Source organism: Lemur catta, chromosome 1 (genome assembly GCF_020740605.2).
Source record: "Lemur catta isolate mLemCat1 chromosome 1, mLemCat1.pri, whole genome shotgun sequence".
In the NCBI taxonomy this organism is placed as follows: Eukaryota; Metazoa; Chordata; class Mammalia; order Primates; family Lemuridae; genus Lemur; species Lemur catta.
This window is the reverse complement of record NC_059128.1, coordinates 52,839,182-52,863,027: the sequence shown is the minus strand read 5'-3', so window position 1 is coordinate 52,863,027 and position 23,846 is coordinate 52,839,182. Positions and strand designations below refer to the sequence as shown.

Here is a 23,846-nt window from a genome sequence, read left to right as displayed (position 1 = left end):
ATATATTTTTTCCCAATCTGTTGATTGCCTTTTCATTTTGTTGATTGTTTCCTTTGCTGTGCAGAATCTTTTTAGTTTGATGTAGTCTTTTTATTTATTTTTGCTTTTGTAGCCTAAGTTTTTGGTGTGATATTCAAGAAATTATTGCTAAGGCCAGTGGCAAGGAGTTTTTCCTCTATTTTTTTAGTTTTATAGTTTCACATATTCTATTTAGATCTTTTATCCATTTTGAATTGACTTCTGTGTATGGTATAAAATAAGCATTCAATTTCATTTTTTTTGCATGAAAATACAGTTTTCCTGGCACTATTTATTGAAGAGATTATCATTTCCCTATTATGTCTTCTTGGTGCCTTTATTAAAAATTAGTTGACCGTGTGTTTTTGGATTTGTTTCTGGGCTCTCTATTATGTTCCACTGGTCTATCTGTATTTTTTTGTTTTATTTTGTTTTTATTTGAGATGGGGTCTTGCTATGTTGCCCAGGCTGGTTTTGAACTCCTGGGTTCAAGTGATCCTCTTGCCTCAGGCTCCCAAGTAGCTGTGATTATAGGTGTGTGCCACTGCTCTTGGCTCCTTTGTATCTGCTTTTATGCCAGAACCATACTGTTTTGATTACTATAGCTTTGTAATATAATTTTAAATCAGGAGGTATCATGCTGCCAACTCTGTTTTTTGTTTGTTTTCCCTTCGGGATTGCTTTGACTATTTGGGATCTTTTTGGTTCAATATGAGTTTTAGGAGTTTTTTTTTATTTCTGTGAGAATGCCATTGCTATTGTGGTACAAATTACATTGAATCTATATGTTGCTATGGCTAGTGTGGACATTTTAAAAATATTAATTCTTCTGATCCTTGAACATTGAATATCTTGCCAGTTATTTGTGTCCCCTTCAGTTTCTTTCATCAGTGTTTTATAGTTTTCAGCATACATCCTTGGTTAAATTTATTAAGTATTTTATTTTATTTTTTTGATGTTATCATAAATGAGATTGTTTTCATGATTTCTTTTTCAGTTAGGTCATTATCTGAGTATAGAAATGGCATGAGTTTTTGTATATTGATTTTATAGCTTAGAACTTTACCGAATTCATTTGTTAGATCTAAGTTTTTTGGTGATGTCTTTGGAATTTTCTACGTATAGGATCTTGTCATCTGCAAATAGAGATAATTTTATCTCTTCCTTTCTGATTTGGATATCTTTTATTTCTTTTTCTTTTTCTTTCTTTGGTCCAATTGCTCTTGATAGTAATTCCGGTAACACATTGAATAGAAGTGGCGAGAGTGGGCATCCTTGCTTTGTACCTCATCTTAGGGGAAAAGCTTTCAGTTTCTCCCCATTGATTACGATGTTAGCTGTCAGTTTTTCATAAATGACCTTTATTATGTTGAGGAACTTTCCTTCTATACCTAAACTGTTAGAGTTTTTATCAAGAAAGGATGCTGAGCTGGGTATGGTGGAACATACCTGTAGTCCCAGCTACTTGGGAGACTGAAGTGGGAGGATTGCTTGAGCCCAGGAGTTCCAGTCCACCCTGGGCAACATAGTGGGACCTAGTCTCTTAAAAAAAAGCAAGTACTAATAGATCAATACCAATGTGCACTATGGGAAATAACATTCATAGGGTGTCAGGCAGGTGGGAGGGAGGAGAAGGGAATGGGTAAATTCACACCTAACAGATGTAGTAGGTGCTGTTTGGGGGATGGACACACTTGTAGCTCTGACTCAGTTGGTGCAAAGGCAATTTATGTAACCAAACCATTGGTACCCCTGTAATACTCTGACATTTTTTTTTAAAAAAAGAACTTTAAATTAAAATAAAGAGTTCTTTAATTTAAAATTAAAAAAACTGAAAAAAGAAAAAAAAGAAAGGATGTTGAACTTTATCAGATGCTTTTTCTTTGTCAATTGATATGATCATGTGGTTTTTGTCTTTCAGTCTGTTAATGTGATGTATCACATTGATTGATTTGCATATATTAAACCAGCCTTGCATGCCATAGATAAATCCCACTTGATCATGATATATAATCTTCTTCATGTGTTGTTGAATTCAATTTACTAATATTTTATTGAGGATTTTTAGATTAGTGTTCATCAAAGATTTGGCCTATAGTTTGTTTTTTTCTTGTCGTGTTTTTGTCTGGGTTAGGTATCAAGGGTGATGCTGGTCCCTTAAATGTGTTAGGAAATATTCTCTCCACCTCTATTTTTTAGAAGACTTTAAGAAGTATTGCTAATAATTCTATGAAAATTTGGTAGAATTCAGCCATGAAGCCATCTGGTGCTGGACTTTTCTTTGTTCGGAGATCAGATTACTTTAATAACAGATTGAGATGTTTGTAAATTGGGCCTCAGTTCAAAGGATTACTCTGTTTCTGGTTTAGACTTTGTCATAAGGTAGCCAGTTTTGGTTGGTGTGGGTATTAGTTTCCTGTTGCTGCTGTAACAGAGTACCACAAATTTAGTAGTATGAAAAACACATTTATCTCTTATAACTTTGGAGGTCAGAAGTCTAAAACCAGTTGTATGGGCTAAAATTAAGATATTAGCAAGTCTATTTTCTTATGCAGGGTCTAGGGGAGAATCTGTTCCTTGCCTCCTCCAAATTCTAGAGGCTGCCAGCATTCCTTGGCTCATAGCTGCTCCACCCCAATTTCTGCTCCCATCTTCACATCACCTTCTCTTCCCTCTTACAAGGACCTTTGGTATTATATTGGGCTCACCAGAGTAATCCTGGGTACTCTTCCCACCTCAAGATCCTTAATCGCATCTGGAAATCCTGGGGAGTAGAACATCGATATCTTTAGAGGGGTCATTGTTCAGCCAAGCACAGGATCCCATCTTAAAGCCTAAGCTCATGGCTTATCCTACCTGGCAGGTCCTGAACTCCAACTCCATGTTTTGTCTTCTGATTCTCCTGAAATCTTTGCTCAAGTACTCAGCCTATCAGCCTCTAGTTTTGGAGGTGGGAAAGAAATGTCAAATGCTGGACTTGCTTTCCTGGGAATTCCCTCATCTTTCACAGAGTGTCACTGTTCTGATAGCTCTCTGAGGCTTTCAGACAGATCCTGCTTTTTGGGCATTTTTGTCTGGCTCTTCTTGTTCTAAGCAGGAAGGTTGATCCACAACACTTCATCTTTGGTTTAATTACTTTTTTCAAAGCATTGAAGTAAGCGCATTTTGCACCCCCCCCTTTTTTTTATTTGAGACAGGGTCTCACTCTGTTGCCCAGGCTAGAGTACAGTAGCATCATTATAGCTCACTACATCCTTAAACTCCTGGGCTCAAGCGATCCTCCTGCCTTAGCCTCTCACGTAGCTCGAACTACAGGCACACGCCACCACACCCAGCCAATTTTTCTATTTTTAGTAGAGATGGGTTCTCAGTGTGCTGCCCAGGCTGGTCTTGAACTCCTGGCCTGCAGCAATCCTCCTGCCTCAGCCCCCCAAAGTGCTAGGATTACAGGCATGAGCCACTGCACCTGGTCTTGCCAACTCTTACAGCATTATGTAGATGGTTATTTTCTATCTTTTAAAGATTCTGTATTCCCTACTTGCTTTATTTGTTGTATGGTGTGAATTTAAAGTGAAAATTTCTGATGGCCTGTTACTATAAATTTCTCTTTAATGAACAGCCTTAAGGAAGAGGTTTAGTTGTTAAGGGGGATAATAGACAGCTTACATGAAAATATACATTTTGAGTAAACCTTTGGATAATTAGTACAACCATGCCATTAGAATTTTCACCTCCTTTAAGTAAAGAATATGAGTTGTAGTCCTATGTTCTCTGAGAAGCAGGTTTTGGACAACTTTCTTAGTCTAAGAGTGAAGTTCTGCCATTTGTTGTCTGAGCTAGTGGTTTGTGATGTTTTAGCTACTCTGGTTTTGTTTGTTATAGTGGTCAGATTTGAAGAACTTAAAGCTAAGTAAATCCAAGTAAATTTAACGTACACATAGAAATGGATTCTGTCTGCTTCTTAGGCATCTATCCAGATAAAATTCAGAATAAAATGTATAGAGTTTTTATTTATGGTGTTGCTTTGTTTCAGTATGAAGGCTTAGAATCATCTTTAAAGGATGCCAGCTTTGAGAATGAGTCAACAGAAGCACAAAGTTTGGAGGTAAAAAAACAAATGATACAGTTTCAAAAGCTGGAGAAAAGATTCTTAGTAAATAACAGAAACAGTAAAAGTAATATATCTTCTCAAAACTTCCAATAAGTATTTGAAAGAAATGTGAAAGAATGTAGATGTTAAAACTTAAAAAAAAGTTAAATATAGGAAATAGAACATTAGTAGGTAGCAGAAAATATTATAAAAATTTGAGCTCTTGTTGCTAACTTATTTTGAGTGAAGCATGTTCAGATTCACTGGAATTTAGAGCTATATAGAAGCTCTTCTTTATTGTTCATTCCTGGGAAATGCATTAAGGTGGCCATTTGTCTTTTGCCTCAGTTTGCTCCAGATAGGAAAACTAGGATTCATTTTTATAAATTTAGGAATAGTTGGCAACAATAAATTGTGTAAATTTTGACAGTATTTGCCTAAAACCTCATCCCCAGAATATTAGGAGCTAACTAGAATTATACTAAAAGTTTGCATTTTAAGTAGTGATGTGTTGGCCAATGTTTAACAACTGGCTCTCTAAAAGGCAGGAAATCCTTGTTGGTAGCATTTGCTGAGTTGCATGGTATAAATACTCCCACCATGGCCAGTTTCAGGCTACCAACATGATGTCACTGAATGAGGAGTTTGGAAAGATATGCTCAGTTGGATCAGGTGTGATTTGGCTAATTGTAAGGAAGGAGGAAATTATGGTAATTAGTAATTTAGCTAAACTAAGACAGATGAGAGTAAGTGATGGCCGTGGCTTACTACTTCTTAGATGTGGAAGTATTGTGAAAAACAGAGTAGTGACAATGCATAGAAGAAAAAGCCTGTATCTGTGAACATGAAAGTAGAAAATAGTAGACCTTATATCATTGGTGTATGTGTTTAGTTCAGCTTGGCCGGTCTTAATCACTGATGTCTGTAAGCATCTGTCATGATTTAGAATTTTCTAGTAGAGTCCAAAGGAAGTTATAAATTGGATTCCAAATAAAATAAATGTCTTAATCTTTTCTTTCTTAATTTGTTACCTATTATGATCCTTAAAAACTTATTGAAATTCTTATATTTTATTTGTTGACCGTCTGTTTTAACTACTGCCCCAGCAGTAATTTATTAGTTTGATAAATAAAAAGAATTTTACAACACATTTGGCATGCTAACAGAAGAGCAAAAACTGGGTACCAAAGACATTTACTCAAGTGTGGTAGTGTGGATAAAATAGAATACACCAATTTATTTTCAGGACAATGCATTTATATAATATAGCAGTAAAATTAGCTGAATTTTTCACTGGGTTGAACAGTTTGGAAATTTTTCTCTGATTTTAGTAATTTTTTTAGCATATAGTATTTCTTTTCAGGAATTGTAATCATAATTAAATGTAAACTGTAATGTTATATAACTTTTTAAAAATTTGATAGTTGAATCTGTAGATAAAATCAAACCAATAGGCTAATATTTTGATTCATGTCAGGGAATTCCTATAATGAAATAGTCAAATATGGGGTAATTTATATAAACAAGTTTTATAACCACTGTGAGTAATATAGTATGTATTTGTTCTGCTTTTATTTTTGCCTGCATTAAATTTTTTGAATCTTTTGGTTTATTTTTTTTAACAAGTTTGTTGAAGAATCACAAATATCAGAGGTATGTTTATTATAATATTTAAAATTCAATTGGAATAATCCAACAACTAATCATTTTAAATTAAAAAAAGGTCACAGAAAATATGTTTTACTTCAATGTGGAATACTAACCACGAAGCAATCTTGATTGGTTTTTGAGTTTATTTTGTATGTTGTTATGTATTTAATTATATTAAATTAGATTTATTTCTCATTTTTTTCCCTTTATAATGCTTTAGAGCAGAGGTTGGCAAACTGTGCTTAGGGCATTTCCACCTGTTTTTGTAAATAAAATTTTATTGAAACACAGCTCTGCTCATTTTGCATTTAGATATTGTCTTTGTTTTCTCACTATAACAGCATAGTTGAGTAGTTGCAACAGACTACATGGCCTATAAGCTTAAAATATTTACTCTCTGGCTCTTTACAGAAGCAGTTTGCTGCCCCCTGCTAGAAATGCTGTTATTTTAATATTATAAAAATGAGCAAATATATAAACTAAGCTTATTTAACTTATACACGTATTTGATTATACTCATCTGATTGCCCTAACCCCAAATTCCCAAGTCTATTGTATAAAGTTGCCTTTCTCTTTTAGGCAACTTATGAAAAGCTGAACAGGTTCAAATCTAAACTTGAGGATGAAATACGCTGTCTAGAAAAAGAATTAAAAGAAGAGAAATCTAAATATACTGAACAAGATGAATTGGTAAGGCTTTTGTATTTAGAGAATATAAGAAAAAGAGCTATTGAGTTTTTAAAAATCAATATGGTATTACTTAAAGTATTACATGCACTATAAAAAATGCAAAGAATACAGAAGGTTGTAAAGTGGAGAGCAAAGTTTTCCAGATCCACCCTTCACTTCCTTTTAGATATTACCATGTTAAATTTCTTGCATATTATTATAGAAGTTTTCTGTATGTACCATAAAGTAGCACATAGAAGTAGCTCATATAAATAATTTCAGTTGAATAGTCACATACCTAGTGGATTTTTTAAATTACTTAAAAGATATGTTAAGAACATTGTAACATTTTCTTTTTTAAAATTTGGCTTAAGGAAAATCTTGATGTATGTGAAATTATTTAGTAAGATATGATGTTGGTAAACTTATCTTGAGCCTATATAACTTAAATGTTATGAAATATTAAAGTTGAGGTGAGATACTATTGTTACATAACTTTCATATAAAATCCCTTTAAGCATATGACTAAATAAACTGAGAAGCTTTTCCAATTTGGGCCCTTATGTATGGAGCAAAAATGTTAGGTTAACATGTATGTAATATATATGGCATCTTGGAAACTGGAGGAGGTTAGTAAATACTTGTTTATTGTCTGATACTATCTTTCCAGATGGCAGATATTTCAAAAACAATACAGTCCCTCGAAGATGAATCAAAATCCCTCAAATCACAAGTAGCTGAAGTAAGTTGAATTAGTCTAATATATCTGTTGCTTTTGAAAATCATTTGAATTTTACTGCTATTTTTTATTTTTAAAGAATAAGATATAATATTAGGATTTGAGATATAAAGGGTCCAGGATAGATATTTTCTTTACATGAGGTACTTTAGAAAAGTTCATTTTTTTTCACTGGATAAGTATTTATTGAGCTATTGCTATATACTAGCACTGTTGAAGGTGCTTGGTAGTTAACATTAATAGAAAAAAATGTCCCCATGAAGTTGAAATTTTAGTAGGGGAGATGCAGAATAAATAGTTAAAATTTGTTGCATAGTACATAGAGGTTAAATCATTTGTCCAAGGTCAGATGGCAAGTTAGTGGCAGAGATAGGACTATATCCTGATTTTATGCCAGCCTTTTTTCTGTTATACCATACTGCCTCTGCTATTAATATTGGCATGTTTTTGTCTTCGTTTAATTCCATGTTCTGGGGAATATGTGTAAAGATGAGCTATGCATTAAATTAAATTAATTGTTATCAACTTGATATTTTTTCTTTTACTTAGGCCAAAACAACTTTTAAGATATTTCAAATGAATGAAGAACGGCTTAAGATAGCAAAAAAAGATGCTTTGAATGAAAATTCCCAACTTCAGGAAAGCCAGAAACAGGTTTGTACTCTATAGCTGTGGTCCCCAACCCCCAGGCTGCGGACTGATACTGGTCCTCCATGGCCTGTTAGGAACCAGGTGAAGCTTCATAGCTTCATCTGTATTCACAGCAGTTCCTCATAGCGTGCTTGACACTGCCCCTCCCCACCCCCCATTTTGTAGAAAAATTGTCTTCAATGAAACCAGTCCCTGGTGCCGAAAAGGTTGGGGGCTGCTGCTCTGTGGGGACTCTCCATGTTGTGAATATGTAATTATAAATGTTCTGGGCATACTCATGACTGATGCATGCTAGGGGCAAGAGTAGGCTTTTCCGGGAGAACACAGGAGCAGGACAATCTCCCACATATACTTAAGTGTCTATTTTGTGTAAGGATACAGAAGTGTATACTTCTGCACCCTCTTCCCCCAGGCAGGGAAAGTAAGCCAGGCATTCAGCATTTTAAATAAGATGAATTGGTAAGGCTTTTGTATTTAAGGAGAATATAAGAAAAAGAGCTATTGAGTTTTAAAAAATCAATATGATATTGGTTAAAGTATTACATACACTATAAAAACCGCAGCAAATAGCATTTAGCACCAGCTTCTGAAAGCCAGAGTGAAGGGGGACAGAGAATACCCATGAGGGTTATTGAAGTTATAGATCTGGGGCCTAAATAGAGAAGTCGTTCTGCTGACAGATCAAATGAGGATTTCACCTTTACTTTCTTCCTCCTCGACATATATAGACACTCCCACACCCCCACGTATATTTCCTCTCCTGGTTTCCCAATATAGTTATACTTTTTCAGTGGGAAATTTTTTCAGTATTACATTATTATATAATGTTATTCTTAAATATAACTAAATTTTACTCACATCTGAGCCACATGGTGATGCTCTGATTACATATTCTGTCTTACCCAACATTTTATTTTTTTCTAGAGTTGTTTTGTTTCCTCTATACCTATCTGTAATTCATCTGGGTACTCTCTTCCAGAGTTGTAAGTATCTTACTCATGCCTTCAAATGCTTTGGTTAATCTGTTTTCATTTCATTTTTTTTTTCTTGGAGGAGTTCTTCCGGGGCCTTCCATCCTCCTGGTCCAATAAGAACTTGTTCTGCGGGTCTGTTAAACATTCTGTTGTCTTGAGATTTCACTTCCCCTCTGTCCTGAGGATTTCCCTTGTCTTTTTCCTGTGTTGAATCTATTTCTTATATCTAAGACAAGCTCTTTTGTGGTTAATTCTTTTGATTATTTTCTTGAGAAAGAGATATAGGACATATTTTTTTTTAGAACTTGCATGCCTGAAAATGTCTTCTTTTTCTCTCATACTTATTGATATTTTGGGTTGGGTATCTTCTGAGTTGACTTTTCCCCCCTTAAAATTTTGACATTACTGCTCCATTGTCTTCATTTTCCAATATTGCTTTTGAGAAGTCAAATGTTATTCAGATTATTGAACCTTTTGTGTGATTCCTTCTTTTTCTCCCTGGAAGCTTTTAATATCTTTTCATTGTTTCCAGTTCCCTGAAATTACATGATGAGTGCCTTGGTGTGGGTCTTTTTCATATATTGTGTTAGACACTTTCAGTGTGGAAACTTCTGCTCTTGATTCAGTTCTGGGTAATTTATTTGTATTATTTTATACATTTTTTGTGGACAATTTATATGATAATTATTTGAAAATGTCTTCTTTATTTTGTCTCTACGAAACTTTTGTTCATTTTTTTCTGTATTTTTCACTTGTAGGAATTCTTGTTTGTTTTGATTATGCCATTTTCTTGTTTCTTTATCTTGCTGAGAATATTGTAGGTTTTTTCAGTTCCCTGAGTTTCGTTTTTCCTTTGAGTTCCTTTATTTTCTGTTTTGGTCTATGTCTTATTAAAAGAGTCTATTTTCAAGTGTTTGGTGATTCATAGCTTTCTGCTTGTATAATAATGAAGCTCTCAAATATAATTTGAAGCTCCGTGTTTATTACTTGTGGGCTTTTCTGTAGGATAATTTGGCTAGGGTGTTTCTAATTGGAAGATTCCCAGTTGTTGGTATTTAAAGACCATTTCCACGGGGAGGAGCCCTCCACAGTTCCTATTTGGGAGGTGTAAGTCTGTTTGCCAACAGTCTTGCAGCTCAGTGAGATAAGGAGTGCTGGTATCTCACTGTTCAGTAAGTAAACTTTCCTTTAATACTTTGGTATTTTCAATATGTTACTCCCACCTTCACCTAGGCCAGAGGTTCCAGAGTCTCAGGTTCCACCTCTCCAAAGAATAACCCCTAACCTTTAGCCACTGTGCGTGTGTGTTTGTGTGTGTGTGTGTGTGTGTGTGTGTGTGTGTGTGTGTAAAAGAGAGAATGAATGAGAGAAAGAGAATGAGAATAAGAATGTGTATATTTGTATGTTCTGGGAGAACATGGGTGACTTTCTACTTGCTTTTTATACAGACATTTGATCAGTCCTCCTTTTTTGAATCCCACTTATACTGCTAGTTACTTGTTCCTTGAAATCAGAAGTCTTTTATATTGTATCAAATCAACCTGCTTTCGGGCTTTCCCATTTGTGGCTTAGATTTCAGCTTTCTCTGGTCTGCTAAGTCTTTTACTACACTTCCAGTTCTTTCCACTTTCTACTTCTACAATTATCTTTTGCCTCATCTCCTATTCTCTTTTTTCCTTGTGGGTTTATGCCTTTCACCTAGATCATCTTACTCTTTACACCTGCTTTCATCTAACTCCTTTTTAATCACCAAAGTTCTTGAAACAATTTTGTATTCATTGATTCCGTGTTCTAATACACTCCTTCTAGCCATTTAAAACTGTATACTGTGTACATAATCTCTTTACTAACTCACTAGAGACCACCTAATCACCAAATCCAAATTTTTCTTAAATCCTTATTTGTTTTTACCTGTCAGTATCATCTGATATATTATTTATGCAAAAAAAAGGATTCATTTTTCATGTGGTAGAAATATGCTAATGAATTAATGAAACCTTAAGTTTTGCAGAGAAATCCAGTAATTACTGTTTGATAGTTTTAAAGACCTTAAATAAATTTGGACTTTTTTCACATATATGGCCCATTTCTTTTGTGAATTGCCTGTTCGGTCTTTTTTTTTTTCCTGTTTTTCTTACTGACTTTTAAGAGCTCTTTGAATGCTAAGTTTATTAACCCTTTGCTACATATGTTATAAGAATTCCTTTCTGGTTATTCAGTTTTTCATTTTGTTTGTGTTATATTTTTATTTGTGAAGCTTTTAAGCTTTATGAAATTGTCTTTTATAATGATCTTCTATTTTTTGTATCATGTTTAGAAAATCTCTTCTTTCCTCTGAAATTATATATAGTAGAATATTGTTTGTGCAGAATCTGATCTGTTCTAGATTAATAATATTTCTAAGGGTTATATGTCTTAACTAAAACCAGCACAATGATTTAAAAAATAAATTTTAATGCAAGCAAGGTATGGCATGGTATATGAGATATAAGGAGTGGTAAGAAATGACTAGATGTAACAGATATGTATGTCTCAGAAAACCTTTTATTTGATCTAAATATATTATGTAAATTAGTTGAAGAATATTTAAGTGTGTGTTATTTTATACTACCCGTATTTTGAAAGTTCTTTGAAAGCAGGAGCCATGTTTTTTTCTTTTTTTAATTTAATTTGCAGCACAGTACCTTCTTAATATCTTCTAATGATTCACCCAGATATATAAATAAGTACATCTACACATACATAAGTATGATAAGATGAGTTGCATTTTTTTGTTTCATTTTCAGCTTTTACAAGAAGCTGAAGTATGGAAAGAACAAGTGAGTGAACTTAATAAACAGAAAGTAACATTTGAAGACTCCAAAGTATATGCAGAACAAGTTCTAAATGATAAAGAAAATCACATCAAGGTAAATGGCTCTACTGATTTTAATGATTGAGTTGGCTAGAATTTTATACTAACTCTGAAATTTGAGAACTTTTAATTTTTCAGTTTTTATTTTCATAATGTATTTGGCAACACTTTGTCTTTTTTTTTTTTTAAGACTAGTCAGATGCAGTAGTGAGGAGGGGGGAAAGTAGTAGAACAAGGAGTTCAATCTGTAACTGACTGTGAACAATCAAGTGAGATAATTCACTACCTTCCGACCAGCCATTGGCAACACTTTCAAATGCTCCTTGAAGACTTATAAATTTGTAGCACATATATCAACATTCTGTATGTCCTTTTTTCTTCTCTGTATTTTAGCCTAGGTGTTTAACAAAGAAAAATGATAATGGTTTTTACCTTTTCTCTTTAGTCTGCAATCTGCTTCTTTTGGGAAGAAGAGATTGGAAAGAACTTGAGAAATTGGACAGATAGTTAAAGTTATATGTATTGACTGAATATCTTTTTATTTTTTTAATTTTTAAATTTTTGTTATTATTTTTTAGAGGTAGAATCTCACTCTGTCATCTAGGCTGGAGTGCAGTGTCATGATTATAGCTCACTACAGCCTCCAACTCCTAGGTGCAAGCGATCCTCCTGCCTCAGCCTCCCCAGTAGCCACTATTACAGGCATGCACCACCATGCCTGGCTAATTTTTTAAATTTTTTGTTGAGACAGAGTTTTGCTATGTTGCCTGGGCTGGTCTTCAACTCATGGCCTCAAACAATCCTCCTGCATCAGCCTCCCAAAATGTGAGATTACAGGTGTGAACCACCATGCCCAGCTTTGATGGAGTATCTTTAATACCTAGATTAACTGGTGTGTGTACTTTCGCAGAGATGAATACATCTTAAAAAATAAGTTGAATTGAAACTCGATTCTAATCATAAGAATGAAATAATTGATATTACTCTTAGGATTTATTGACTTTTTCCTACACCCTACTTCCCCTCCATTTTTTCTGTATGTTTGAAAACAATCTTATGTTTTCAAGCTAAAAAAAGATAATCAGGTATATCAAGTATTGAGATGTAAAACTAACATTCTGTAATTTACATAGTGGAGTGTATGTTGTCATATTGAAAAAAATACATTTATGCTACTTATGTTCCTACTAAGAATATTTTCAAGATTCCAACTTCCTAAGTTTCATTAAGAATTTGGCATATTTTATTTTTTTCCCTAAACTTACTCAACGAAAGGGTTTAGAATTCTTCCTAAACAGAACAAGAATGAGATGCTAACCTCAAGTTCTACTCAAAGCTGTGGGCCATGTTATTTGTGCCTGGAACTCTGAATAGAGGAGATCGAAGGGTGAAAATTGTAGAGCAGGGTGGATTTTTAGGGGGTCTTTCCAGAGAAGCACATGGCACAGCCATTTGATTATCTATAGTGTTATTTTCTTCCTTTATTCAAGAAAATTCAAAAAGCACTTCTGGGCCGGGCACAGTGGCTCACGCCTGTAATCCTAGCACTCTGGGAGGCCAAGGCGGGTTCATCGCTCGAGGTCAGGAGTTTGAGACCAGCCTGAGCAAGAGCGAGACCCTGTCGCTACTAAAAATAGAAAGAAGTTATATGGACATCTAAAAATATATATAGAAAAAAAAAATTAGCCAGGCATGGTGGCACATGCCTGTAGTCCCAGCTACTCGGGAGGCTAAGGCAGAAGGATTGCTTGAGCCCAGGAGTTTGAGGTTGCTGTGAGCTAGGCTGATGCCACAGCACTCTGGCCAGGGTGACAGAGTGAGACTCTGTCTCAAAAAAAAAAAAAAACACTTCTGGAAAACCTCTAATGTTCCCATTCAGATTCTCTTTTGTAATGTTTTTTTCTTTATCTCACTTGAACTCCTCAGCTAGTTTACATGAATAAATCAAGTAAAAATCTGAGATCTTTTTGTATGTCATGTGTCTCCCTTGCAGATTTGTTTGATATCACACAAAATTTACTCCCATGTTAATGGCCACTCTTTTTTGTGGCATATGAGAAATGTCATATAAGAAAACATTTTACTACTTTATAGTTGTATGATATATTTAGAAAGTACAGGCCATTAACACATATTTTATTTGATTTAAGAATAACTAGTTTTGGTTTTTTTCTTGAATAGTTTAACAGTTAATATGTGTTATAGATTTTAAGACTATTTACAGGCCGGGCCCGGTGGCTCACACCTGTAATCCTAGCACTCTGGGAGGCCGAGGCGGGTGGATCGTTGGAGCTCAGGAGTTCGAGACCAGCCTGAGCAAGAGCGAGACCCCGTCTCTACTAAAAATAGAAAGAAATTATATGGACAGCTAAAAATATATATAGAAAAAATTAGCCGGCCATGGTGGCGCATGCCTGTAGTCCCAGCTACTCAGGAGGCTGAGGCAGGAGGATTGCTTGAGCCTAGGAGTTTGAGGTTGCTGTGAGCCAGGCTGATGCCACGGCACTCTAGCCTGGGCAACAGAGTGAGACTCTGTCTCCAAAAAAAAAAAACAAAAAACTATTTACATATCTTAATAACACATGGAAAATAAGAGCTCATGTGCTGTTATTTATGTGGATTTATTTTTAAACTACAGCTGTACATTCAGAAGTTATAAAGCCATTAGCATAAGGCATTAACCTCTCTCTTTGTTTTTCCCCTTTGCTAAATGTCAAGTCTCTGACCGAACGCTTGCTAAAGATGAAAGATTGGGCTGCTGTGCTTGGAGAAGACATAATGGATGATGATAACTTGGAATTAGAAATGAAGAGTGAATCAGAAAATGGTGCTCACTTAGGTATTAAGTCATGACTCATCTTCTTTTGCCAAAATGGTGACTAGCTCTTCTATTTCCTTTTTGTTCCCCATGTGCGCCATGTTCTTTATATACTTGTACTTTGGCACTTTCTGTCTGTCTGCAACACTCACCTCTCACTATCTCTTATATTAATGGTTTAGCTTTGGCTGGAATACCGCCTTTTCAGTAAATCTTTCTCCAACTCCTCAGACAGACTTTCAGCCTCCTTCCCCTCTGTTTTCTTTGTAGATTATATATATATTTATTATAGCAGTTTTCAAAATTACATCATAATCATTTCAATGCCTGTTTTTCTCTGTATTGTAAGCTAGTGAAATGGATGGTTGACTAGTTTGAAAAATGAGTATTATATGAATGAATACTTCAGGATACTTTTTTTGCTTTAGTCAGATGATCCAGATGGTTACAGTACTTTAATCTTGGCCATCTAAATTGTTATTGCCCTTTGTTGGTTGCTGTATGGAGTTGGCAAAAGTTAGGTTCACTATTGCTACTTACTGTATTCTCAAATCAATTCCTTTGACTTTAAAAGAAAAAACTTTTTGTTTTGAAATAATTATAGATTCATAGGAAGTTGCAAAAAGAGTACAGAAGTCCCATGTACCCTTCACTCATTTTCATCCAATGGTAGTTCTGAATTTTATATCCTTTCTCTTTTCTCTCCCTGACCTCTTGTATAATTAACAAATATATTAAGGAGGAAAAGGTGTGATTTTTTTAAAAAAGTTTTTTTCTAGATAGTATTAATATGTTGGAAGAAAATTACATTCCCAAAGTATTGATAATATAAAGTCCTATTTGTATTTTTTCACTTCTGCTTCATCATATAAGAAATAATTCTTTTTCTAATAGAGAAAACTCATGTTATTTTAATTTGGGTTATAATTCCACTCATATTTTGGATGCTGTAAGAATCCAAGAATAGTTAAGACTGTGGTCTGTATTTAAGTGAATACTGAATCCTTATGGTAACTCTGTTCTTGGAGTTAGTGCCGAAGAACCTTGTTAAATGATGTGGTACTTCAATGCTTTTATTGTTTAGCTTCTTGGAAATAGGTCCGAGGCTATTCTGCTTTATACCAAATTCTTTATTATAGCAAGAGGGACTATAAGGCCGTGCCTGGGTTGAATGAACTAATAAAATCATTTGGTTGTATGATTTGTTTTCCCAAATCATCATTATGCTTTTGTTTTTCACTGTAGATAATCAGCCAAAAGGAACTTTGAAGAAACTGATTCATGCTGCTAAGGTTTGCATTATTATATCACTATAAAGAATATGGAGGAAGAAATAGAACACAGGTTAAACCCGTGTGTCCTTAGTAACTATTTAAAAAGCCCATTTTATTATTCCCTGATATGCGTATTTAAGAAGGGATCAGATGTTCTTTATCAGTTGCTTTTTATTTTAAAAATAACTTTAGAAATTCATATAGTTAATTTTTAGATTTTGTCAAAATAAAAATTTTCAAGTTCTGCTTTCATTTTTTCAGATAAGGAATTATATAAAATGTTTATATTTTATCTCATACTTCCCTTGATGCTTTCTTTTTCTTCTAGTTTCAATATTTTCTTATCCTTTGTGCCCCACATCCTATTTTGACAAGTAAATACTAGGTTCATTTTCTTTTGGTTTATTCCTCCTCTTTTCTACCTTAGTAGTGGTATCATGATCTTGGCTGATCTATGTGAAATCTTAGTAATGTAGTTTGAAGCCTGCTTTAACCAAAACTTGTGTTGAAAGTAAATAGAATGAAAATAGCATCCAGTGAAAAGCATTCACTGCTTTTCTCTGTGTCTGTTCTGTGATTTACAACTATTGATGACTTCTAAGATGGAAGCTGCATTATTGGTTTCTGCATTCTAGGTGATAATTTGATCAAAGTGATATATTAGCTTCAAAAGACTTGGGTGGCATTGTGAGGGTTTTTTTTTTCCTCATATAACTAATGTTGCTTTTTTCCTCTTTCCATTCTTTAAAGTTAAATGCTTCTCTAAAAACCCTAGAAGGAGAAAGAAACCAAATTTATACTCAATTATCTGAAGTAGATAAAACAAAGGAAGAACTTACAGGTGGGTAATGCTTTTAAAGTTTTTCTAAGTGAATATATCTCCTTATAGAGAATGGTACCATTAATTGAATTAATTTGGGGAAGATCCAATTTCACTTTTGCATTTGTTGGCTATTTGTGAAAAATTAGTCCTGATTTATTGTTGTCATTGTTGGTAAAGTCATATCAGTTTCCTTCATATTTATGTGAAATTAGAATAATAAAATTATTTTTGAGAACATGAAACTATTTGAGTTCCAGTTGTACGTTTAATATGGTTTTAGATGTTAAAAAGTAGCAAGTTGAAACTTATTTTTTTAATCTTTGTTAATTGCAGAGTTGATCTACTTGCAGTGTGGTTTGCTCCTTTAATGTACATACATAGCAGATTAGCACATACAGGAATGATGTCAGACCTGTAGAAGTTTTTATTTTTATTGAAACCATTTCTGGACTGGACGTGGTGGCTCATGCCTGTTATCCCAGTACTTTGGGAGGCCAAGGGAGGAGGATTGCCTGAGGCCAGGAGTTCAGAACCAGCCTGGGTAACATAGCGAGATCCCAGCTCTACAAAAAAATTAAAAAACTATCTGGGCATGGTGGTGCATCCTTGTAGTCCCAGCTACTTGGGAGGCTAAGACAGGCAGATTGCTTGAGCCTAGGAATTTGAGGTTACAGTGAGCTATGATTGTGCCACTGCACTCTAGCCTGGGCAAGATAGTGAGACCCTGTCTCCAAAAAAAAGAGAGAAAGAAAGAAAATATTTATGTTTATTTTGCTAATAGTGTTTATATTTCCAAAACAATAAAATCTGTTATTGTGTTTGAAATGTTTTAAAGTTAGGATAAATAACATCTCATTTTGTAAAAAAGTAAACAAATTCACCATATACATTTGCATCAAAAAAGACTGGAAGGACATATTCAAAGGTCAACAATGATTATCTTTGAATATGGGATTATGGGTAGATTTTAATTTTCTTTTTATTTATCTATTTTCAAAAACTTCTACAATAAGTGAACCACATTTATAATAAAATATTATCAAAAGCCATCGAAATTCACAGAAGAAAAGATATGAAACTTGCTTTTCAGAAGCTGTTTTTTAGTATATTAACAGACTTTCAGTGAAAAAATGTGTGTAGAAAGTGCCAGAGTAGTAAGGAATTTACTCACCAGTTACCCCCCATTCCTTAACATACAGTAACAGAACTCCTGGCCTCAAGTGATCCTCCTGCCTTGGCCTCCCAAAGTGTTAGGATAGCAGGCATAAGCCACCATGCCTGGCCCTAACTTTCTTTTTTTAGTGGGTCATGAAAGATAAATTTCTATAATTGATCTTCTATTCATAGAAGATGATGAAGGCTTTCTTCTAAACTCTTTCTGCCCTTTTTGATAATCATTTATAGCGCTCTCTTACAGAAAATTTGAAACAAAATAGCTAGAATAGAAATACAAAAATATATTAAAGTTTTAAGTGTTAGTTTATAGGTTTTTTTATAAGAGGGATGATTCAATTTTAATAGAGATAATACCCAACATTAATTTCTTTTTTAAGTGATTATTCTTGGCAATGGCTTAAAGCCTAGGTCAATACATTTTTTTCTGATACGGATTTAAAAATTTCTGTGGAAGGACAGATATGCACAGTTTCCTGTGCATTTAATCATTTAATGTTAATGTATTAAACTGTCCTTTTGGTGTGTATGTTTAATTAATGGGTGTTTTCCAATAATTACATACCACTACATGTAATTACTAAAATATTCATGTTTGTTAATATTATTTTGGAAACTGCCCACTTTATGCAAGAGTGAGTTTTGTCTTTTATTAAGATTTGTGACACTTGTAATCCTAGCACTCTGGGAGGCCGAGGCAGGAGGATTGCTCAAGTTCAGGAGTTCGAGATCAGCCTGAGCAAGAGCGAGACTCCGTCTCTACTAAAAATAGAAAGAAATTATATGGACAGCTAAAAAATATATATATATATATAGAAAAAATTAGCCGAGCATGGTGGCGCATGCCTGTAGTCCCAGCTACTCGGGAGGCTGAGGCAGAAGGATTGCTTGATCCTAGAAGTTTGAGGTTGTTGTGAGCTAGGCTGACACCAGGGCACTCTAGCCTGGGCAACAGAGCGAGACTCTGTCTTCAAAAAAAAACAAAAAAAGATTTGTGGTGGTGATTCAGACACATGCTAGGGAGATGGTACCTTAAGTCTTAGAGGAGTTCAAAGTTGAGGTCATTATCTTGGTACCTTAATTTTAGAGTTCAGAGTTGAGATTATTATGTTAGAAGAGAAGATTTTTAAAAAAAGAATTAGTATATGAGTTATGAAGTATTCATAATTATTTAGAATTATTAATTTTTGTTTTGTAGATGATTCTTTTAGGTAGTTTGGCAGTTGAAACAAAGCTAAGTTGGCATTTTTCTCTCTAGTCTTGATCTGGTTTAAACTTGGAGGATGTTTGAACATTTATTATCAGAAGATATAGATTTCTGGTTTGACTTACATATGAAAATTTATGTTTAAAAGTGAAGGCTGGGTAGAACTTTGTTATTGAGAGGTAAAGTTTTTATTAGGTAAAAACAGGCATTGTTCATCATGTGGAAGTAGTTTCACAGGAAATGTTGAACTAAAATATCTCCCTTCAAAACTCTCATCTCCAAAACCTTCCTGAGAACTTTACTGGCTTTAAGCTCCTAGACTGAAAATTAGATGGTAGAATTAGAATGTTGAAGGTTTTGGGAATCCTGTAAATAATAATAAAATATTAGAACAGTTTATAAAGCTCTTTAATTAAAATACTAACATACACCATGGAATACCATTCAGCCATAAATAAGAATGGAATCCTGTCATTTGCAGCAACATGGATGAGCCTGGAGGAAGTTATGTTAAGTGAAATAAGCCAGGCACAGAAAGATAAATACTGCATGTTCTCACTTATGTGTGGAATCTAAAAAAGTTGATCTCCTAGAAGTAGAGCATGGAATAGTAGTTATGAGAAAGGTATAGGGAGGTGGGGGGGTGGATAAGGAGAGGATGGTTAATGGATACAAAATTACAGCTAGATAGGAGGAGTAAGTTCTAATGTTCTGTAGCACTACAGGGTGACTACAGTGAACAGTGATTTACTGTATATTTTAAAATAGCTAGAAGAAAGGATTTTGAATGTTCCTAACACAAAGAAATGATAAATGTTTGAGGTGATGGATATGCTGATTACTCTGATTTGATCGTTACACATTGTATACATGTATCAAAATATCACACTGTACCTCAGAGGTATGTCCAATTATGTGTCAATTAAAAATAATAATAAAGCATTTAGATAAACAAAATATCTTAAAGAATTTTTTATTGTTGGATTTTATTAATAATTTGTAGAAATTTTTATCTTTCTGAAATGTTAATGTGCAACTCAAAATACTTCTTTAATTATGACTTTTAAAAATTTCTATAGATTATATTAAAAATCTTCAGACTGAACAAGCATCTTTGCAGTCAGAAAATGTACAATTTGAAAGTGAGAAACAGAAGCTTCAACAGAAACTTAAAGTTATGACTGAACTATATCAAGAAAATGAAATGAAACTCCACAGGTAATAAAAATGTTGATTACTCCATTGAATGGTAAATAAAATAGCTTTACAAGTTTATGTTACATATTCAGCTCTTATGATTATTGGAAGTTCTCAGTTGATGATTGGATTATATTTCAGCAGTTTATTTTTAAGATAGTTATTCGATCTTGAAATAGTTTTTTTCCAAGGAAGAGAATGTTGTAAAGGGTGTTGGAATTTCCCAGTACATCTAGTAAATAGTCAATAAATTGTTGCCTTAAGCTTCCTAATATTGGCAGGCTAGATCACAGAATCTGAACATACTTGATTGAACTACCCATTATTTCTATCTCTGATATACTAAAACTGATTTCTTTCTTTGCAAATTGCTTCTGCCCAGGTGTTCCTTGTCTTGATAAATGGCAATATCATTTACCTAATTGCTCAGAGTGGCTATTCAAGCCATTCTTGACTTCTCTCTTTTATCTCTCTATTCATTCTGTCATCAAATCCTGTAAGCTTTCCTCTAGCCTCAATCTGACCACTTTAACACTTTCCATATTATTATTCCAGTCCAGGCCGTCATCAGTTAGTATATGATTTATTATAGTAGCCTCATGAGTGGTTTCCCTCTTTTCACCCTTAAACTCTTGCACTGTGTTTTCTCTGTGCTATGTAGGATGCCCTTAAAATAAAAATTGTGGGTATTATCACTTTCTTGTTTGGAATTCCCAGTGCCTTCATATCACACTCAGAACTTAATCCAAAGCTTTTTTTGTTTTTTGAGACAGAGTCTTTCTCTGTTGCCCCAGGTGGAGTGTGGTAGCATCATCATAGGTCACTACAACCTCCAACTCCTGGGCACAAGGAATCCTCCTGCCTCAACACCCTTCCTCCCTTCTGAGTAGCTGAGACTACAGGTGTGCCCCACCATGCCTGGCTAATTTTTTCTGTTTTTGCTAGAGCCGGGGTCTTGCTCTTGCTTAGGCTGATCTTGAACTCCTGAGCTGAAGCCATCCTCCCTCTTCAATCTCCCAGAGTGCTAGGATTACAGGTGTGCACCACTGTGCCTGGCCAATCCAAAGATTTTATCTTGGGCTATAAAACCCTACAAGATTTGACCCCTGGCTGCTTCTTCAGTGTTAGCTTATTATTTTCTTTTTCCCTCAGTACCCTCCAGCCCCACTGGCCTTCTTGATGATCTTTAGCATGCCACGCACATCTGTACCTCAGGGCTTTTTGTACTTATTCGTTTTGCCTGAAGTGATGTTCCCTTATTTATTTGCATGGCTCAATCCTTCATTTCATTTGAGTCTAGGATAAAATGCTGCCTCCAAGAATCCTTCCCTGGCTACTCTAAAGTAATATCTACCACTCTTTATCCCCTTATCTTGCTTTATTTTTCATTATAGCTTTTATTGTCCTGATGATTGATTTATAGGTTTTGTTTTTTATCTTTCTCACATTAAATGTAAACTTCATGAGAGAATTTATTTTCTTCTGTATTCCTAGTGCCTAAAACTATGTGCAGCATTGTGATAGCTCTTCAGTAAATATTTGTTGAATATATGCATAAATATGTTTAGTGACTTTATATATTGGAGTGAAAGAGTATGTGCATGTGTATGCTGATGCCGACATGTGTAAGTACATAGAAGACCCTTGTGATATCTATCTGGAGACTCCAGATGATAAAATACCACCATAGCACATATTTTTCATCATGAAGGGCAATAAAATGTAACAGACTTTCAGGCCCCTTTAGGAACTTAATGAGAGTCATTACATTTGGTCTTCATCATTTATAGATTGTGTTTTGCACATTCACCTAATTGCTAAAATTTATTTGTAACCCCCAAATCAATACTTGCAGAGCTTTTGTGGCCATTTATGGATATATTGAGGATGATGAAAAATTTGAGTTGCCCAATGTGCATTTTGGCAGCTGAGGTCAAACAAGGTTACACTCTGCCTTGTTTCAACTCTCATTCTGTAAACTAAGTGTCCTTTGTAGTACATTTAGTGCCAAGTTTTTTACATTTTTATGCTTTTTGTTGGTGATTTGGCTGTTTAAAATGCCTGCAAGCATAGCACTGAACTGCTGTATAGTGTTCCTAAGCACAAGAAGGCTATGATTTGTCTTATGGAGAAAATACATTTGTCAGATAAACCTCGTTTAGGCATGAGTTATAGTGCTGTTGTCTGTGAGTTCAATGTTGATAAAACAACAATATATATTAAATAAGGTGCTTAAAACTGAAGCACATATAAAACAAGTTTATGTATTAATTGGTTGGTAAAGTGTTGTGACCAGAGGCTAGCAAGAACCTAACCCTGTATTACCCTTAAGGAGCCACGGTCCAGTATTTGCTAATTTAGGATTTGTAGTGACTTTATAGAACATAACTAGTCCAAATAAAGAGAATCTACTTTATATGTTTGGAAACTGGTAAACAGTGTTCCATTGAGATCAGGATGCTGGGTGGTTGGTTAGGCTCATTTACTGCCAACTTCTATATCTCAATCATGCTTTGGATTCAATTCAAAATTAAAAACTTGCTATTTATTATGGACTTTTGGCCATTTGGGACTGCTCAGGGTTATGAGAGAGAATAAACTTGACTAAATGGAAGAGTTGCAGCATGGCCTCAGGGTATTAGTCAGTAAACCTAGGATTGGGCCCTTTTTTTTAAGTTACAATGAGAGATATTAAAAGTAAATTTTAGACATAAAAGGGATTATTTGAGGTGAAAGAAATACTTTAAGTGTAATCTTTTGAAAGAAAAGTATATGGTTAGTTATAAAATTTTAAACATTACTCATTAAAATTTTTAAAATTTTTTAAAAAAAGGTTTTTTCTTTAGATTTTCAAAGCAAAGATGGAAAACTGAGTAGTATCCTAGCTGTGTGTCTGCATTGTGATTTCATTCATTAGCTTGAAATGCTTTAAATTCCTAAAATATCATATATTTCATTTTTACATTTAAATTAAACCCTTTTCTGCTCAAATTAAATGAACTATACCACTAGTTGTTTTTCAGAGTAGAATATAGAGAGTTGATAGTACCAGTAAAATGTTAAATTTATATTCTTGCCTGCATAAAGTATAATTTAGGTTCATTTTCTAGATGCTTGCCAGCTTGATGTTTTTCATGAGATATATTGCATTGCTAGCACTTTTCTAAATTTAATATTGAAGAGAAGTGAAATGATAGGACTTAGAAGCTTAGTGTGTTGCTTTAAATATGAGAAGTAAGGTGTGATTGTTCTTGTCATATCATTAGGTTCCTTTCACAGTGTAATTTCCATCATTAATAGGCCCACCCAAATTCAAGGGGAAGGTACACAGACCTTACCTTTCAACGGGAGGGGTATCAAAGAATTTCTTCAAGCTACACAGTCTGTAAAAACACATCTCTCCTCTGTGCCCGTTATCATTACACTTCTATGCTTTCCTAAGGAGACTTTTATTTTCTTATAACATCTATGAAATGATTGACCTGGGGGAATGCTTTCTAAGCAATAGGTAATATAGTGTGTAGAATAAAAAACATTTATTGCTGCTTTGTAGGACTTCTTTGATAGTTTGTCATGTTTCCTTCCCGAAGTTCATGAAGGAGGGGAAATAGCCATTTAGGACTTCAAAATGTGTTTTTCTGTGGTGTTCACTCAATAAATATTTCTTATGGGACCAGTGTTAATAATACGATGTGCAACAGCGTGGGTA

The 23,846-nt window shown here is 34.3% G+C and overlaps 1 protein-coding gene across 12 annotated transcripts in view; it reads left to right on the top strand.

Annotated features, from left to right (window-relative positions):
- MIA2 (MIA SH3 domain ER export factor 2) overlaps nt 1-23,846 on the top strand; it is a 100,776-nt gene that overhangs the window by 40,835 nt on the left and 36,095 nt on the right. For 6 of the 12 annotated variants that reach the window (XM_045568106.1, XM_045568088.1, XM_045568125.1 and 3 more), the window contains 10 exons: nt 4,052-4,123; nt 5,735-5,761; nt 6,338-6,448; nt 7,098-7,169; nt 7,716-7,820; nt 11,578-11,700; nt 14,364-14,484; nt 15,709-15,755; nt 16,488-16,578; nt 20,020-20,158. In XM_045568106.1, coding sequence (XP_045424062.1) covers nt 4,052-4,123; nt 5,735-5,761; nt 6,338-6,448; nt 7,098-7,169; nt 7,716-7,820; nt 11,578-11,700; nt 14,364-14,484; nt 15,709-15,755; nt 16,488-16,578; nt 20,020-20,158 — 908 coding nt within the window. The remainder of the gene's footprint in view (nt 1-4,051; nt 4,124-5,734; nt 5,762-6,337; nt 6,449-7,097; nt 7,170-7,715; nt 7,821-11,577; nt 11,701-14,363; nt 14,485-15,708; nt 15,756-16,487; nt 16,579-20,019; nt 20,159-23,846) is intronic. The other 6 variants (XM_045568097.1, XM_045568117.1, XM_045568183.1 and 3 more) reach the window with 1 other exon arrangement.